This window comes from Barbus barbus (assembly GCF_936440315.1).
Source record: "Barbus barbus genome assembly, chromosome: 36".
Lineage (NCBI taxonomy): Eukaryota > Metazoa > Chordata > Actinopteri > Cypriniformes > Cyprinidae > Barbus > Barbus barbus.
Genome location: NC_136714.1, coordinates 24,784,244 through 24,804,766, shown reverse-complemented (window position 1 = coordinate 24,804,766; position 20,523 = coordinate 24,784,244). Strand labels below are relative to the sequence as shown.

The window sequence follows — 20,523 nt, the reverse complement described above, 5'->3', positions numbered from 1 at the left end:
TAAAGCTGTATTTAACACTTAGCTAATAATTCTGACAGGGCACATGCACGTTTAGTTTCAGTTGGAATTATGCTTCTGTTCCCAGTGGTGCTTATGCTGTCTTTTCAATTTGTGTTAATGTCCTAATCGTATTTCAGTATGTAGCCCAAGTCCAAATGTAGAATCCATTCAAACTTCCATTTACGAGAGGGAGAGAGAGAGAGAGAGAGAGAGAGAGAGTGAGAGTGAGGATAATGTCTCTTTCTCCCCCAGCTATAGAATGAATGAGATTAGTTCTTGATTACCACGGTAAAGATACGCGTCTTCTATGGTCTTATCACCTTCGTGGAGATAAAGGTCATCACTACGCTCTCACAGAAGAGAATAATCTAGCCTGTGGATGAGAAGTATTATCATATTAGTAATGGCTCTGCCTTTAATCAATTGTGTCTGGTTTTGAGTATGAAAGGGAGATAAAAGGAAAGTGTATGTACGCGTTTAAAAGGAAACACAAACTGTTATATGATGTCATTTCACCAGCAGTGACACTCATTGTTTCTCTCTAACAATCCATGAATCACATGCACACACATTTTTTGAAATCTCCAATCGATAGCAAGACAGACCTATCATCAGCATGCGCTCAATCTTTATGCTTGTGTTGTCAATCATATAATTCTGTAGCATCTGAACTGTGAAAGGGCAAGTGTGTGTGTTTACTGTTTTGTAAAGAAAGAGACTGACAGACAGCAGGAGGATGCAGAGACACATTGACTGTCCCTTCTGTGTTAAAGACAGTGAATAATTCGAAAAAGTGTGTTGTTACTTTTTAACAATCAGAAATATAATATCCAGTGACCAGGGTATTATAGAGACTATAGGCCAGGCTGTTTTAATCTTGGCCACTAAGAAACCTTAGCGAGTGAGAAAATATTAGCAACCAATACATCTAATACAGTGGTTCCCAATCTTTTTTTCATGGGCCTCCCCTACGTACACACATGCTAAACTGAGCGCCATTATATATATATATATATATATATATACAGAGCTGGGTAGTATCTGATTACATGTAATCTGGATTACGTAATCAGATTCCAAAAATTAAATACTTGTAATTAGAGTAAATTACATTTTAAAATACTCTTAATCAGACTTTTCTCGAAAGGGAATTTGTTTTAAAATGATTTATTTTCATTTAAATTTTTTATGATTTAATTAATTGTCAGCTTTTCATTAAACTCACAACCCCCCTGCAGTTCCTTTACGAACCCTGGTTTGGGAAACTTTGATGTAATATAATGTTTAATGCACTTCATGTTATAAGTTTTCTTACTCTTTGCATTTTTTACATCATTATGGTACAAGATAATACTATTTAAATCAATGTGATAAACAAGTTAAATCAAAAGTAATCTAAAAGTAATCTAAAATTTTTAGATTACTTGGTAATCTGGCGGGGTGGTGATGGCGCAGTGGATAAGACACATGCCTTTGGTGTGAGAGACCCGGGTTCGAATCCACTGTGAGACACCAATGTGTCCCTGAGCAAGACACTTAACCCCTAGTTGCTCCAGAGGCGTGCGACCTCTGACATATATAGCCATTGTAAGTCGCTTTGGATAAAAGCGTCAGCTAAATGAATAAATGTAAATGTAAAAGTAATCTGATTATATTACCTAACATTTGTAATGTAACGGATTACGTTACTGACTACAATTTTTGTCATGTAATCTGGAATCAGTAACGGATTACAGTTTGTAAGTAATCTACCCAGCTCTGTATGTATGTGTATATATATATATATATATATATATATATATATATATATATATATATATATATATATATATATATATATATATATATATATATACACATACACACATACATACATATATATGCTGGGCATTGCTGCCTGACGCACCTCCACCGGTGCCTTTTTTTTGTCTCTTAGAAATGCACATTTGACATTGAGTTGACAGTAGTAGTTTGAGTTAGGATGCAGATGTAAATTTATGTTCATTATCAAAATCAGTAAAAATCAGTAAAAAAAATAATCGGTAAAAATTGCAACAAAGCAGTCAAAAGGCAATATGCTAACAACCATTCAGAACACCCTAGAAACTGCATAGCAAAATATTAACAATAACTAAAGGACACTTAGCAACCAAATACTAACAAATTACACTCTTAACAACCCTTCAGACCACCCTAGCAACACTATCATTCACTAAAGGCTGGAATACACTTCACGACTTTTAAAATTTGTTCAGATTTTTAAAACATTAGGCATCATACACTTACCGACTATTTAAATAGTGACAAAGGAAAACTGGGCATCATACACAACGTGACTGAAGATCATACACTACCCGACCTTAAAGTTGTTCCGATTACAACAAACTTTATACAATCATTTACAAAAAACGTGCGCCCTGTTGCTAGGAGACGCATGACAAATGAAAACATATGCGTTCTAAAATCGGCTGAAAATATCAAACATGTTTGATATCCTCCGACTGGATAGAATAAAAGTCTGAAGCTAAAAAATCTGAATCTGTGCCCATCATACACTACGGGATTTTCTGTCGGCTGTAATCTGCAGACTGGCTCTGACTTTCCTCAGCTAGCGTCTATAAAATCGGGGGGAAATCAGGGCAAAAATCGCGTAGTGTATTCCAGGCTTTAGTCTACCTTAGGAGCATAGCAACACTCTGGGAACCACCCAAAACTCCCTGGCAATCAAATTGCATCACACAAACAACTATTCAAAACAGCCTAGTAAGTGCAAAGCAACACACATTCACTAAAACATTTTATCCGAATAGCAATGCCCTGGTATCCACCACAAATATCCTAGCAAACAAATACCAAAATACAAACTATTCAAAACACCTGAGCAACACAAACATAACAAAGTACACTTTAGAATCATATCAAAAGCCCTGGCAACCACTTAGAACACCTTAGCAACTGCAAAGCAACATAAAATCACTAAACACACTTTAGTAGCATAGCAACGCCCTGGCAACCACCCAGAACACCCTAGCTACCAAATACCAACAAAACACCCTAACATCACTAAATACACTTTAGAATCATAGCAACGACCCTGGCAAATACTCAGAACACTCTAGCAACTGCATAGCAACTGACTTAGTACTAAAGCACACTTTATTAGCATAGCAATTCCCTGGCAACCACCCAAAACACCCTAGCAACCCAACTGCAACACACAGGCAACTTATCAAAACACCCTAGCAACTGCAAAGCAACATAAAATCACTAAACACACTTTATTAGCACAACAACCTCTCAGAACACTCTAGCAACCAAATCCCAACATACGGACAACCAACAAAAATCCTAGCAATGCATTAACAATCACTAAGTACACTTTAGAATCATAACAATGTTCTTGCCAAGTACTCAGAACACCCTAACAATTGTATAGCAACTGACATAGTGCTAAAGCACACTTTAGTAGCATAACAACGCCCTGGCAACCACCCAAAACACCCTAGCAACCAAATAAAAACAACCAACAAAACACCCTAACATTACTACGTACAGTTTAGAATCATGCCAAAGGTCCTGGTAAATACTCAGAACACCCTAGCAACTTCATAGCAACTGGCTTGGTACCATTATACCACCCTGGTAACCACCCAAAACAGCCTTTAAACTCGCCTGTGAAATTTGCACAGCCAAGCACCACTCATTTTCTTCAAGGAAATGTAAAAATCTACCATCTGTTCACACACACAAACACACATTGCTCTCCTTCCTTTTACCAAGATATAAAACAACATTTTCCTAAATCACAAAATAAATCGCTATGTTTGTTTCTGCCGACGGATATTCTGTAAACTACCACTGAAAACAGCAGGAAGAACAGACTGCTTGGAGAGGCAGAGGAGGAGGCGCAGGGGTAGGGGAGAGTAAGTGTTCAAACAGCAGGGCTCCGTTCCAAACACCTCTGCAGTACCATGGGCACCACGAGGCAGACCATTTGAAATTCTGCAGAAGAAAACTTCTAAAAACATGGACTTTACTTCTTCCTCCTCCTCCTCTCCACACTGCAGAACCACTGGGGAGATCTCCAGCACAGACCGATTGATAAATCACTCATATCGTGTTGGACTGTTTTTTTACACTCAGCCTCAAGCTGAAGGCTTTACAGTGGACCATTACAGATGAGTTACTGCTGCCACAGTCTCCTTCTGTCCAACAGCTCAGATGGTTTCTGCTGGTACATTCTGAACCAATCGTCATACAGCGCTCCTGATCTCCAGGATATTATCGTTTTGCTGGGGGCTGCAGAAATTGCACAGCCTACACATGAATTATTAAAAGATGATAAAAAGCAGAAAGAACAGTGTTAAAGGGAATCCCAGCTCGAGATTAGGGTTTTGCTGCTCTCACGTTGATGAAAGTAAAATTGATCGCTGCTGCCTTAGAGAACGCAGCTATAAAACATTCATATCAGACGTTTCCTGTATATCTTGTTTTAGAATTAATAGCAATATGCACCTGACCAAACAGATCAGCGCTTTTGTAAAACTAATCCATGTGTTTGTACAGAATTAAAGAAGCTGTTCACCCACAAATAAAAAAAGGTTATACTCACCCTCATGTCATTTATTGGCCACAAAAACAAAGTGAATGTCAACGGATGCTGTCAACCTTCAAAAATGACAAAAAAAAAAAAAACAAATAACATGAGGGTGCACCAGAAAATAAAAAAATTGTGAGTTTATTATGTCGCAATTCTGACTCTATAACATGCAATTTTTCTAACTCCATAATTTCAAGTTTATATCTAACAATTCTGACTTTTTCCTTGCAATTGTGAGTTTACATTTCGCAATTCTGACTTTTTTTTCAAATTTGCATGATATAAACATGCAATTATGACTTTTTTCTCAGAATTATGAGATATAAACACAATTTCGAGTTATATGGTAAGAATTGCAGGATATAAACTCGCAGTTGTGCGAAATAAAGTCAGAATTGTGAAATATAAATTGAGTTATAAATCCCAATAATGAGAATAAAAAATTATTTTCTTACAATTGCAAGTTTATGTTTAATAATTTTGACTTTATAACTAACAATTGTGTGTTGTAGAGTCAAAATAGCAAGATATAAACACAGTTCTGAGGAAATAAGTCAGAATTGCGAGATAAAAATGAGCAAATCACATTTTTTATTCAGTGGCAGAAACAGACTTCCATAGATTAAAGAAGCTGTTCATTGACGAAAACTTAAAAAATATATGTATTTACCTTCATGTCGCTCCAACCCCATATGATTGACTTTCTTCTGTTGAACACAAATGTAGCTGCTTAGCAGAATGTTCATGCTGCTAATTTCCAATGAAACTAAACGTTAGCAGATTCTGTCAAGCTTCACAAATGACGATAATGTTTAACAATCCCTTTAAGGTTTAGCTATATCCTCATCGGTTGAGGTTGAATGTTGATTAGTTGATCAGTTTGCAGCTTAATTTACCACAATCCAAGCTTAATTTTCAATTTGTTGTCTTAATTCCATGAAACAACTCACAGAAAACTCTGTTTTCATGTTTATTCTAGTGTTAATGTGTATAGAGAAAAAGCTAATAAACTCAGTTAAGTTCCTGGTGTTGCATAAATTAATCAGCATAGACGTTTGGCATTAAGTTTGATTGTTTGATTCATTAGCCAAAAACTGCTTTATTGAAAAGTATTATTTAGTACAGATTTTTAATTAAAAGAATTTCAGCTTTTATCAGAAGCCAGAAAGAAATATAGGTTTGAAACAAGTATTTAATTAACACGGTCAAGTTCAGAGAGTTTAGAGAGAACTAACGAGACCAAATGTTCCATCAAAAATGAAAAAGCAACCTCCCAAGGGCACTAATTTGTAGATAAGTATCTTTTTGCCGCTTACAAGTCCGAGGCCGTGACACAAGGTCAGCCAAACATTGAGAGCGTTCTAAAAGTCTGTGCTGCACTATTTTTATGCAAAACACAGTCCTACCATGTGCGCTGATATGTTACTCATCAATCTCTGAAATAAAAACAAGCCAATGAGAGTCAAGTTGCATTGTTCATTGGCACACACGCTGAGTGATCTCAAGGCCAAACAAATTCAAGCCCAGAGTGATTTGTGCTGAAGTGACCTTCTATTTCTATAGCTCTATCACTCATTCACTCCATCTCTCTTTTGTCTCTCTCCATCTGCTCACATGAAAACGCAACCATAGCGCAGGATGGTAACCATGTTACCTATAGGGATGACATGTTCAGAAGAGATTTAAAGGGACAGTTTACCTAAAAATGGAAATGAATCATTTACTCACCCTCGTGTTGATCCAACCTCTGATTTTTTCCATGGAGCACCAAAGGCGACGTTTAGCAGAATGACTGAGCTGCTCACTTCCATACAGTGAAAGCTGAACTGTAAAAATTAGGGAAAAAACATAAAGATATCACAAATGAGAATTTGCGGAAAAGGTACTCACCCTCAGGCAATCCACGATGTAAATGAGTTGGTTTCTTCAGTAAATTAGGAGAATTGTAGCATTGCATCACTTGCTCACCAGCGGATCCTCTGCAGTGAATGGGTGCCGTCAGAATGAGAGTCCAAACAGCTGATAAAAACATCACAATAATCCACACCACTCCAGTGAGCAAGTGATGTAATGCTATAGATCTCCATATCTGTGCTAATGAAGAAACAAACTTGTCTACATCTTGGCCTGAGGGTAAATTTTCAGCAAATTCTTATTTTGGGTGAACTATTCCTTTAAAAAAGTAGTTACGTCAAGTTGTGCATTAAATTTCAAGTCACACCATAGCTTTGTGAAAGGAACAGCTTGAAATTTCAGTCTTTTCAGACATTTCAAACTCGACTGACAGCTGTGGTCACCATTCACTTACACTGTAAGGAAAAGAACACTTTGAATATTCAAAGGTTATAAATAACTATTTTTGTGTTCTACGGGAAACTATACAGGAAATCATACAGGTTTCTAAGGACATGAGGATGAGTAAATGATGGCAGAACCGGATCATTGTGGATCCACAAACCAAAAAGTGTGTGTGCATGTGTATGTAACAGACAGTGACAGGCCCAGAAAGAATAACTGCCCTAGATTCAGTGTTTTGGATGCTTTCTGTGTGATGTTTTATTAAAGTGAGGTTGGATATGCTGACAGAGACACAACTGGATGCCTGATACTCCCCGAATATCTCTCAGCCTGTTTCTCTCTCACTCAAAGGTCAGTCTACGTAAAGGGCCATACCTTTGACATATTCATGCCAGTTTATTTAGCAGTTTATTTAGGATTTATAATCTGGTTCATTTATCGGGTTCTGTTCTTTAAATTGAACTTCTCTATTTAGGGGGAACACACACCTGCTACATTGTATTTTGGGGAATATTGTCACATACTGTACATTCTATATATTTTAAACTTGATGTCCCTATTCATCAAAATTTATTTCATATTTCAAACTACTGTAAAAAATATTCTCAAATCGGTTTTAAAAAGCAGGCTCCCATTGTGACATTTTACCCCATGTAGTGTGAAAAAATGCCCGAGTGCAGGGGACAAAGTTAAATGTACAAAATGAATTGTATCTATTTTTCCCAGGGCAATAACAGTAGCCTATAATTATTAAAATATTTAATGTAGCCTGAACTTCCACGAAAATTGTCTTAAAAAATAAATAAATAAACATACCCTGAGAAATATTCTATGGGCTAAGAAGTGTGACACATAGTCCCGGTTTTCCCCAGTATATTTATATAATATTTTTGGTATCACGATTCATGCACATCTAACTATGACGTGTTTTGCACCTCTTACTGTGTCACGACTACTCACTGACATGTCTAGGTCTGTGAATAATAGGTGTTAAACAAGTGATGCATGAGACTGCATAACTCATTCTGTCATAGTGCCAGAAAATGGTCGGGTGTAATTGCATCACAGTACCGCAGATCACAACACGGGGGCGCTCGAGTCATTCTAATGCTAACTGAATTAATGCACTTACGGCACTGAATGTGTAGGATGCATGCAGGGCGGGTCCTTTCCGGGACCCTCTTATATATAAAATCCATCTACACATGTGCATGTCAGATATTTACATATGTTTAAGGTTGCAATAAAGAGATTCCAAGCAAATATGCCACTTATGTTTCCATTTATTTCACAGGCGCTTATATGAGTAATGTCCTCTTGACACATCTTGTCCCTTCATGGTACTATTTCAGAATAAAAAAGCACTGATAAAAGTGACTTATGACAGGGTGCTTGTTAAAATAACCCTTTAGCTGTGTGCATTTAAAGTCTAATTCAGTAACAACAAGTGACATTACAAGTCGGATAATTGCAACAAGTCGGATAATTGCACCAAGTCGCCTTTGCCTGAAGAAGCGGTATCCATAACAATAGTAAGCTGCTTGCGCTTTTTCTTTTTATTCAGAATAGAATAGGAAAATTATAAAACTGGCCTTTTTACCTTATTATAGATTCACATATTACAATTTTAATCACAAAAAAAGCTTAAATGTTTTGTTTAAAACGTCTAGATGGTTAACTGTTTGGCACCAAAGAGAAAACTTTAGTTGCGCGATAATTTGACGCCCCTCAAAGCGTTTTTATAATTTGCACAGTTTTGACATTACAATAGAGCAACAGTAATAATGGGCCCGCGGGAGAAATGTGATCGTTTCACTCGCATTGACCCGGACCGGGGCGTGACATTGGGATGCTCGGTTTACAACCGTCCCGGGCGCTTGGCTGTGACAATATCGGGCCATTAACGCGATTCGTTGCCAAGTGCAAATCCCCGGTGGCGCGTCTCGTGAGCAGAGGAGCGCTTGACGCGTTCGCGCGTTCCCTTATATAGGAACGCGTGGCGCCGCCTCCTTTCTCATCCACGGAGAGCAGTCGGTGTGTGCAGTTGTAATCCATCCCGAGTAATTCACTTGCGTGGGGAAGGCGGACCAATAAGGGCGTGAACGCACACAAAAGAGGCACGGATAACGGAAAAGACACCAGACGGGAGCAGAGCGCGGAGACGAGGGTCACAATCGCCCAGTTTTGATCACTTTAACAACACCGGACTCCATTTAATCACTGGCATACATCAAGATGAGCACTGTGAGACCATCCGAACCGGGACCGTCAGAGGAGATGATGCGGATGATGGTATGCACGAGGCGCTCACGGGCAGCGATGCTCGCCGTTACGGTTCCCCGGTGGCTTGTGTAGAATGAGAGTTTGGGTCAGTGCGCAGAGATGTCGGTGCCTTTGCTGAAGATCGGTGTGGTGCTCAGCACCATGGCAATGATCACCAACTGGATGTCCCAGACACTGCCATCACTAGTGGGGCTCAACACCACCAAACTGACCGCGGCGCAGGGCGGCTATCCCGACCGGAGTATAGGAGTAAGTCTCGGGTCATTATTTCCCCTGAATATTCAAACGAAAAGTTCAAATATTAAGCCTTTACCATGCAAAAATATTTCCACTATAAAGCAGCGCGTCGCAATTCCCTTTTTTCCACATTTAAAGCGCTTTTTGCAAACAAATGTTCATTCTTTTGCATTCTGTTCCATCCATTCTTTAAAATCTTCCAGTGCAGGAACGTGTGCGCGCCTCCTTTCTCGGTTTCAAAAAGTGGCGTTCACTGACCTGCTGATTGTGATGTCATGGGATTTCGAACGCTCAGCTCATTAATTTTACAATTCGTAATGTTTTTGTGTTCTAATTAGCTCTAATACAACTTTTTTACTTTAATAAACCAAAATTGCTGCAATAAGTCAATAGATATGAGCATTTTTTCGTGATTTTACTAGAATAAGCATGGAAAAGCCCACTGAAAGAAGCAAAGAGGTCTAAGACATAAAGACATAAAATAGCGTTTTAACACGTCTTGAGTCCCTTTCAAACGCAAGAACGTGTTTTTAGCACATTCTTATGTTAAATAGAATAAAGAATGGAACAAATAGGCTTCATCACCAAATACTCTGTAGATGTAACGCAGTTGTGTAGCTCTTTCATGGTTCAGTCTTTTTCACTTTCATGGACAATTTTAATAGTACTATCACTTTGAATATTAACAAAAATCTATGGGGTTTAAAAATGGAACATAACATGAAAAGACTGCAAAGCAGACAGAATCTGTAGTGTTATTCCATATTCCACTGGTGTGGAGATTTAGGATTCTCCAGACCTGCATCAGCGGATGTTCATCAATCCTCCATCTGTCCCTCACTCTCACCAACTCCAGACAGACTGTGATTGGATCTGTAAATCTACAGCAGTTCAAGAATGACACAGCTGAGCAGGATAGATTGCCTCTCTCTAACAGCTGTCAGTCAAATAGACTACAAAACTGTGTGCGTGAATGAAACTGATTTAAAGCCGCTGTGTTTTGATTGGAGGGTGGGGAAGTGGGCGTGGTACAAGCAAATGGGATTTTGCTTTATCTTGAGTCATGTGTTTGTAATGCCAATAAGTCTGGGATTATAAATGAAACTATAAACTTTACATGTTGTAATATTTCTCGTTGTCAGGTTTTACCCGCTAACCCAGAGGAGTCCTGGCAGGTGTACAGCTCGGCTCAGGACAGCGAGGGCAGGTGTGTGTGTACGGTCGTCGCACCTCAGCAGACCATGTGCTCAAGAGACGCCCGCACCAAACAACTCCGCCAGCTACTGGAGAAGGTGACCTCCCGACCCATAATGCTCTATTGGTTTGCCCTTGGGCATCATGTTACCTACCTAAAGTTGCCACAGACACAGAATCTATGACAACCAGAGCTTTCCTCTAGAGATCAAAGTGACCTAGAGGCATGAGCCTAACAACAATATTATTCGCATACAAAAACTCAGAGTTAATGAGCTCCTCTGGAACACGGCTGGCACGAAGGCAAACAGCCTTTCCTCAGAAAGACAGTGATGCAACTCCTCGGACACATCAAATCATTAGCAGACGTGGAATAGCTGCAGAACTCGCTAGTTTGCTGAAGGTCACTAGAGTCAATATAGTTAGACGTTTCTTCAAAATCAGATCATTTTAAGCTTAGTGGAAGTAAGAATAGTATTTTTTTGTAAGAGAGGATAACAAATTAAATATAAAATGAAAAAAAAAAAAATTATATCTGGTAAAATATGTAGTTGTAACAAATTAAATATATATATATATATATATATATATAGATATAATACATTCTATTATTAGATATTTTATGTTTATTTTAATATTTAATTTCAGTGTATAAACTTAATAATATGTAACAAATTTAATAACAAATTGAAGAATAATCTGCCATAAAATTCTAAACTTAAAAAATAAACTGAATATTCTCTCTCTCTCTGTGTGTGTGTGTGTGTATGTATATATATATATATATATATATATATATATATATATATATATATATATATATATATATATATATATATATATATATATATACATACAATACATATATATATATATATATACAACAATAGTTGTATCTCGGACAAATATTGTCCTATCCTAACAAACCATACATCAATGGAAAGCTTATTTATTCAGCTTTCAGGTGATGTGTAAATCTCAATTTCGAAAAAATTGACCCATATGACTGGTTTTGTGGTCCATGGTCATATATATACATAAGAAGAAGAAGAATTATATGAAATGTGTTTACTTACAAAACCACTTAATCTCTGGTACTTGTGCGTGTGTATTTTTAGGTGCAAAATATGACGCAATCAATCCAAGTATTGGACCAGCGGACCCAGAGGGACCTGCAGTATGTTGTGAAGATGGAAGATCAACTCCGTGGCCTGGAGACCAAATTCAGACAGGTGGAGGAGAACCACAAACAAAACATCGCCAAGCAATACAAGGTAAACACACAATTAAATGTAAGCAGTGCACATACTTCACACGAATGCACACATCGTTCCACACTTTCATACACAAACACTGCAGATTGCATGCACACCTATAAATGCTTGTGTGATTTTTGCAAAATGTGCAGAACTGTCTGATTCGATCCAAACAATTAGTGACCTTTTGGTCAAATGCAATATTTGCATTTTTGTATTTTTACATTTCCCAACAAAAAAATGCTAAATGAAATATGAATTATTAAAATAAAAAAAATAAAATATAAAAATGAAATAAAATATTAATAATAAAGGATCTGCACATTTCGTTTTTCTATAATGTACCAATCAAAGCATTCCATGACACACACTATACTACCTGACACATGCATGGACTGTAATTTTGTTTGCACTTTGTAACACAAGTGTGAGTGTGCGAGTGCATGAGATGTGCGTGTGTGACTGTGAGAGCACGTGAATGTGTTAGCTAGGTTAGTGAGTTAGCTCCCTGTGCTGAGTGTGTTGTTTCTTGCTTGCAGGGCTAACTATAAAGACATGATAGGAGAGCCAGAGGCCAGAAGAGGCAGGTGTAACCCACAATTGGCTGAAGTGGGCGTCAGTCACGCTGTTTATGTCACGATTCTCATATTCTATTCGACATTAGCTGTAAGAAACACTTCTCCCCCTCCCTTATCCAACCACCAATCAGATCTCCTCCTGCATGCTACTCTAAAGAACTGTTACGTTTTATTTAGTTTCATTGTTATATTGCTATTATTATTACTATTACTACCATTATTATTCTCATCTTTGTTAGTATTTTGTTAATTTTTCTAATCTATTACTCTTATTATTTGTCACTATGAGTCTTTGGTTTTTGAAGTAATATGCCGTTTTGAAGTAAATAATTTAATCTTAACATCACATTGTTGTATGTGAGTTGTAATTTCAGCATGTGTCCCTTTCTGCTGTTGCATTCTAAACGACAACAAATAAAGTCTTTTCCCAATTGTTTACCGTGTTCAGAGCGCTTGATTTCGTCGATAATTGTTTGTAGATATATAATTTTTATATACGGATATGAGTAGTGTTACTGCAACTTGGCCTCTGGTCTCTCACTGGCTCTACAAGCACACACGCACACGTGCACACACACACACACGCACACACATGCACACACGCGCACACACGCGCACACACGCGCACACACACACACACAGCTTAAAAATAAAAGTTTTTATTAGTTTATTAAAGCACTTCAGGAAAGAATCATCTTATTAAAAACCATTTCTCAGGGTTCCTGAGGTGCTATATGCAAATTTAAGTCTGTATTACATTTGAAGTTCTTGATATTAGCATCATTTGTTACAAACGTGGATTTTTTAAGCATCAGTGCATACACTACATGGTCAAAAGTATGTGGACACGTTAAAGTTAAAAAATGTTCCTCTACAACATCACTTAAAGATGTATAAAATCAAGACTACGCGCAAAACAGTCTCTTTACCTTGTGAAAAATAAGTACACATTATAATTTACTTAAGAATATACTCAAGTGCGAGTTGAATGTAATATTTTCGGACACTTGCAGCAATTGCATGTTATATACAATTAAATTAAACTGTATTAGTTTTGCATTTATATTAAAAGCAATTAGAGTGATTATAGGACTTAAGTTCATTGTTATATACAATTTTAAATACTCTGAAATATGGTTAAAGTGTACTGCTGAATGTGCAGACAGGCATTTATGGTAAATTAAAATCATATCATTGTTTATTGGTCCTTGTAATGATGAAATTGCGATTTAGTACATTTTCAAAAAATGTTAACTCTAAACGTAACATTGAATAACGCACTATAGTTAAAATTATTATCAAGTACTTTACATGCACTTTATGTGTACGTTAGTCAACACATTGAAAAAAGTGAATTTTTTCAAAGTACGACCATAAACAATAACTGACTTTAAGTGCACCTTCAATACAATTAATTCAATTCTATACAAAAAACACACTTCTTTTTCACAAGGGTAAACAAGCATTTAAAGTAGAACTTTTTTGCACTAGCAAAGTTTATAAAAAATGTTTTATCCAGTTGTCTGGTGGGGAAAAACTGGACTGACCTGCACAAAACCCAGACCTGAACATTGAAGACCTTTGCAACCTTTTTCGTTCATCCAACATCGATTTTTGACCTCACTGATGCTCTCTGCATCCTTGTTTTAGCATCTAGAAAAACTTTCTCAGAAGAGTAAAAACTGTTATAGAAGCAAAACAATGAAGCAAAACATGCTCATTCACACCATAAACAATAGTCATGAAGACGACTATAACGATTAGCGTCCACACAGACGCATGATAACTTTGTTTATTACAAGCACACTGCAGTTCTGTGGTCCGCTTGCACTCTTTAAAGTCAGGTGAATTCTGATTGGCTGATATTTTTATCGTCCATCAGCTGGAAAAATCGTTGTGTAAGTGATTCCAACGACATTGTTCAGTTGTGCTGTTATTATTATAAAAGTGGTGTGGACTCTTCCATTCTTTTAAATTCGAGAACGATATCTTTATCGTTATAGTTTTATCCTTGGTGTGAATGGGTCTCAACTCGTTGTAAATGCCAATGGTTTTGAAATTGAAGCACATTGGTGTGATGTTTAGATGGCCACATACTTTGAGGCAGATATGGTTTTCTATAAGAACTCCAATGGCTGTAAAAACCCTTTGAAACATTTATTTTAAAAGTATCCAGATGAACAAACACACTATACACAACAGTGTTCAACAGCTAGATTGAGGCAGCAAGGGTTCAGACAGGTTTCAGAACGTACATTAGGCAAGACTTTCCAATGTTTTCACGTTACATACTTATAGGCCATAAAGGCAAAAATGGCGGAGCTGCGTCCGCTGATCCCTGTACTGGAGGAGTACAAAGCGGACGCGCGGCTGGTTCAGCAGTTTAAGGAGGAGGTGCAGAACTTGACGTCCAGCCTCAGCCTCCTCCAGCAGGAGATGGGAGCCTACGACTACGACGACCTGCACTCCCGCGTGGTTAGTCTCGAGGAGCGGCTACGTGCGTGCATGCAGAAGCTCGGTAAGACACACGACAAATGTGTTTATCTTTCTAAGTTTACCTAAGACATGATACTGGCTCAACATCGTTTGAATTCCAGGTACAGTATAAAATAAGCTCAATTTATGGCATTATGTTGATCACCACAAAATGTCCACTTGTTTCTTCTTTTGTTTAGGAAAATAAAATTATGGCACTTTTAATGGAAGTGAATGGAGCCAATCTGTAAACGTTAAAACACTCACTGTTTCAGTATTACAGCCACAAGATGTAAACCATAGGCATTGACATTATTTTGTGTGTAAAGTCCAATTTTACAATTTTGGCATGAAAAATAGAGAAAAAGTTTGACATTTTATTTGTCACACATATCCACAAATTTGACGTGTAGTAAATAAATAAATAATAAAAAAAGATTAAATTACATAAATTAACAAATACTAGAAATATTGGAATTAATAACAGCGTAGAAAAAGTTTAAAAATGGTAAAATGATCATTTAAACAGAACAGAACTAATTTTATAAAACGATAATCTTACTGTAAATACTCCAGAAATTGAAATTGGCCCCGTTAACTTCCAACCCCCCCCCCCCCAATTATTTTTGTGGCAATTAACATTATGCCACATGTTTGTTGTCTTAATTTAAGAAAAGCTATCATTTTAGAATTAAAACAAGCAGTATTTACTTAATTTATGAATAATTTTTTTCTTCAAGGACATTGCAGAGAGAAGACAACGACTTTGTCTGATTTAGCTAGATTCACAGATTAAACGTGTCACAAATATACCGACCCAAGTGCGCGAGTAGACATTGGACTTTCTAACGTAACAGCCAAAAAAAGTTATGGGTATGAGCTGCCATGTGTCACAAACATCTGATGGTTAATCAAGGGTGCAGCGTTAATTACTTCCAGCAGCGCTTTTAAAAATAAAGGTTCTTATCAACATCTCCGGTTAAAAGAACTTTCCGATCAAGAACTATTTGGGCCAGTTCCAGATTTTCTGTGTGGTTCTTTGGAGATTAAAAAAAGTTCTTGTCACATTATAGTTGTTAAGATAAGTGTTTTGCTTGCTCTTTTCTCCAAAGCACCAATACATGATGGTTTTCAAAAGCACATAAAAGATAAACAAACCTTTATTGGCATCCATGGTTCCATTAAGAACCTTTAACATCAATGGGAGCTTTCTATTTCAGGTTCATTATAGTGGAAACAGTTTTTCACACTAAGAAAAATGGAACTGTTCACTGAAAGGAAACCGGTTTTTCTGACACAACTGTAAAAAAAAAAAAAAAAAAAATTTTGGAACCTTTATTTTTAAGAGCAAACTAAAGAGCGATTTATAAAGATCGGGTACAAATTAAGACATTGATTATAAGAGAAATGAAGTCAAAATCAGAACCTAAACTCACCTTTCTCTGATTCACTCTAATCTGATTTCTTAAACACGTTTTCGACTGTTTCCCAATGATGAAGAAAATTTTTCAACAAGATCTCTTCAAATTGACTGTTTCTTGATGAAATGGAGAGCAACTGGAGACTTCTGCTTTCGTCTCCTGCTTCTCAGATGTTTCAGATGAGTCCAGTATTCTCCTGTGTCTCTTCTGGAGTTTTCAGAGGAGATCTCAACATCTCAAACTGTGTGATTTGACCAAGCGTCTGTAATCAAGTCAGAGAATTCAATATTTTTCACCCATTTCTATTAAGATCAAATGTTCTGAGCTGATCTCCACATTAATTTTACAGCTCTGTACTCTTACTGTATGTCAACTATTCCTTCATTTAGGTCTGTTTTTTATTTTAGCAGAAACATCTGAGATGTAGCTGATACTTAAATGAAGCATTACTGAGAACTCAGTTCAAGTCTCCTGAGTTATAAGAGAGTAAAATTATACATTCACCATCACAGCCTCCATTTCCCAGCATCCATGCACACACACACACACACACACACACACACTAGAATCTTTTCTCTGGTGTGTATCATCTTTCTTTCTCCTTCACGCCGAGTTTCTGGAAGATAAATCTGGGCCAGTTTCACTGTACGATCAATACGGCTTTAAAATAACTGATTGATCTCTCCTTGATACACACACTTGAGCTTCATCCATGTGTGTTGCTTCTGGTGAATATGAAACAGGAAAACCATATGAATCTCAGATATTCCCATGCACATTTCATCCCACATGTGACATGAATGAGTTTGTGCTTTGTCAAGGAAAGATGCAGTACTATTACTGTTCTAAGCCATCAGATTTACAGCAAAAATCACATTTTCATCAGAAACGTAAACATGTAATTCACTATTTCACTTGTTCAAACATAAATCCTCAAATGCCATTTTGATGCGATCATATGAGATTAAACAAGAACACATGAATTTAACATGTTCTCACATGTGCTCACACGTGAAATTCATGTTTTTTTCCTGTATGGTGTACAAACAGTTTTCCCTCAAAAATTGCTAGTAACACTGAAATAATCATGAAATATTGACAATAATGAATCAGTAGTCTCATACATTGCTTCATTACATTGTGTGAGAGGGTTGTGTGTTTTTTCTGCAGATGTGTGTCTGCAGTGTGAGAGAATCAGGGCTTTAGTCTAAAGATAGTAGTGTAATAATTTAGACCTGTATCTCCCTCCAGACAACAGATTACAGCTCAGTGTGTTAATCTCAAGCATGTGTGTGTGTTAAATGGGCGAGGCCGAGCAGGAAAATACACACTCACACCATGGTTATTACTCACTATCACCACAGGACATCAATAACCATCATTTTTAATATTTATCTTACGATTTATCTATATATTATATTCTCTCTCCCTGTCACACACATGAAAAACATTCGTATGTTTTCCTCAATTATCAATGAAGACTTTTTCTCTCTCTCTTCGTCATGAAAACTCATAATGAAGCTTAGTGTGACTCAATTAAAGTCCTTTAATCATAACCTTCACACCAAGATATAAGATTACCACAGTAATTATGACTGAATCAGACTCATCATAACATTACAGAATTAAATCTCTGAACTCATTAAACTTGTGTGTGTGACAATAGGCTTCTCGTCAGAAAGTGTGTGTGTGTGTGAGTGCAATTATATATACGTGTGTGTAATTAAATATGTGTGTTGTGCATCCTGCAGCGTGTGGTAAGCTGACCGGCATTAGTGATGCAATCACTATTAAAACATCCGGGTCTCGATTCGGATCCTGGATGACTGACCCTCTCGCTCCTGAAGGAGACACTAGGGTGAGTGTAAATGCAAAAACATACCTATTTCACAATTTTAAATATATATACACATGTAATCAGACATACAATACCATTCAAGCATTTGGGGAAATGGAGTGTCATGTCAAATGAAGTCTCTTTTGCTCATCAAGACTGCATTTATTTGACCAAAAATACAGTAAAATCACTAATATTGTGAAATATTATTTCAATTTTTAAATAACAGTTTTCTATTTAAATATATTGTAAAATGTAATTTATTCCTGTGATGCAAAGCTGAATTTTCAGCATCATTACTCCAGTCTTCAGTGTCACATGATCTTTCAGAAATCATTCTAATTTGCTGATTTGCTGCTCAAGAAATATTTCTTATGATTGTCAATGTTTAAAACAGTCATGCTGCTCGATATTTTTATGGAAACCATTTCTTTAAAGATTCAACATCAGAACAACATTGATTTAAAATAGAAAACTTTGAATATTATAAATGTCACGACTGTCACTTTTGATCAATTTAATGATCATTTCTGCATTTCTTAGTATTCGTATAACAGTAAATTCCTTTTGTGGGACAAACAGGATTCATTTCTGAGATTCATTAACATGCAGGTAGTGGAGGATAGCTGGTTATTTTATGCCGGCAGTAAAAACCCACAAGCACATAGCTGCTGGCAACTGCTTTATAACCATGTTGATTTATAACCATACGAGAAACAAACCTCAAGGCTGAGCCTTCATACACAAATGCAAATATACATGCTTGAGGAAAACTACGTCCTATATTCGTACACAGAGAAAAGTTAAAACGCACAATGAAGTTCCTCATGCCATTTCCGAAAATTCAGAATCTAAATATTTAGTCCATAATCAGGATCTGCTAAACTCCCTCGAGCACTGTGTGGCAGATGAATAGGTTCCTTTAAATAAAAAATTCCATTCATAAACATTCCCAGGATTCAAAGCACTGCATTTTATCCTTCTTTTAAGCTTCTTGTAATCCTTTTCATTCTTCATTTTGTTAACGAATTTACTTTTACACTGTTTATCACTCCAACAACATTTGCAAACGGTTTGAGAGTCCACTGGAACAAAAGAATCAAACAAGTTTGTAATAATTTGTTTGTGAGTTTACTTTTACACATTTATAAACAGTTTATGAATCACTTCAAAGATCCAGTTCAAAACAGCAATTCGTTTGCAAGTTGGCCATTCACGGAGTTGAAGTCAGGTCACTAATACTCTCAGTGGCACGAGGGAAAAATAAGCAAGGCCAAATAATTTTCCACTTGTCCAGATGTGAAGTGCTCCAGCGGGGCTCGTAATGGAGGCCGCCGAGGGGCTTGTGATAACGGGTGGAGGTTAGGAAACACTGTGGAGGATGAATGAGGGCAGCTGGAAATGAGTGTGAGACGTTCCTGATATAGCCAGTGTGTATAAGCTGATTCTTAGCCTAATCATTTCTCAGACATTTGTGAGAGTGTGAAGAGGGTTTGTGGTGATGTTGTATGGCAGAGCAGAAGTGTGCTATAAAATTTGACCTATTTTTCTGTAGGATTGCATGCCGTTATGGTTAAAGATCTGGGTTGGTTACCAAACGTTATAGTATCGAACCCACACAGGTTGATCTATGAGGCATCAGCACTGCATCCGTGGCCAGGATCTTAACCCCAGGTTGCAAGCGACTGTTCCTGTAATAAATGTCCTGCACGCGGCTTTGCATTAAAGTGTGGCTAAATGACAAATTGGCAATTAGCAGTTGGCATCCCAGAGCTGCATATGCTTTAACTGCTGCGTTTGTGAGAAGTTTCTCAGCAAGCAGCTTTCCAGTTCTCACTGATGAGAAAAAAACTTAAAGTGAATTGAGATTAATAATGACAGTATTGTCAGCTGCTTTATAGCTGAATCAAATTGGAATCAAAAGAGTTATGGAACTGAAATGAATCAACACTGACCTGAGCTGAATAATGACACTCTTGTCTTCAATGGAGCTGCTTTACAGCAGAATTTGAATTAGTCTCATATTTGATGAAGTTTGCATCATTAATTCTGGTATTTTCCTGTTTATTACTGTGAAGCTGTTTTAAAACAATGTGTTTTATATAAAGCACTACTGTATATAAATAAAGCTCAGTTCCAGACCGTTTCTTCATTTCACAAGCATCTTTTCTGATTTGCCTTTTGTTCTTTGAGAGCTGCGGTCCTGGAAACAATACAATAACATGCGAAACCCCTCTTCAGTGTTCACCAACTATTAACTTTAGTGTACATGTTAGTAACTAGATCTTCATGCACCAATATTTCATCAAAAATGAACCGTTATTACTATAGCTGATACTGATTT

General features: G+C 37.0%; 1 protein-coding gene across 3 annotated transcripts in view; it reads left to right on the top strand.

The window, feature by feature from the left end:
* LOC306855799 (noelin-like) overlaps positions 1–20,523 on the top strand; it is a 31,858-nt gene that overhangs the window by 4,634 nt on the left and 6,701 nt on the right. Inside the window, exons 1-5 of one of the 3 annotated variants that reach the window (XM_079394678.1) lie at positions 8,915–9,430; positions 10,561–10,710; positions 11,731–11,886; positions 14,745–14,964; positions 18,094–18,200. In XM_079394678.1, the coding sequence (XP_079250804.1) occupies positions 9,281–9,430; positions 10,561–10,710; positions 11,731–11,886; positions 14,745–14,964; positions 18,094–18,200 (783 nt within the window). In that variant the 5' untranslated portion in view covers positions 8,915–9,280. Of the gene's footprint in view, positions 1–8,914; positions 9,431–10,560; positions 10,711–11,730; positions 11,887–12,407; positions 12,883–14,744; positions 14,965–18,093; positions 18,201–20,523 lie in introns of those variants that run through there. The other 2 variants (XM_079394679.1, XM_079394680.1) reach the window with 2 other exon arrangements.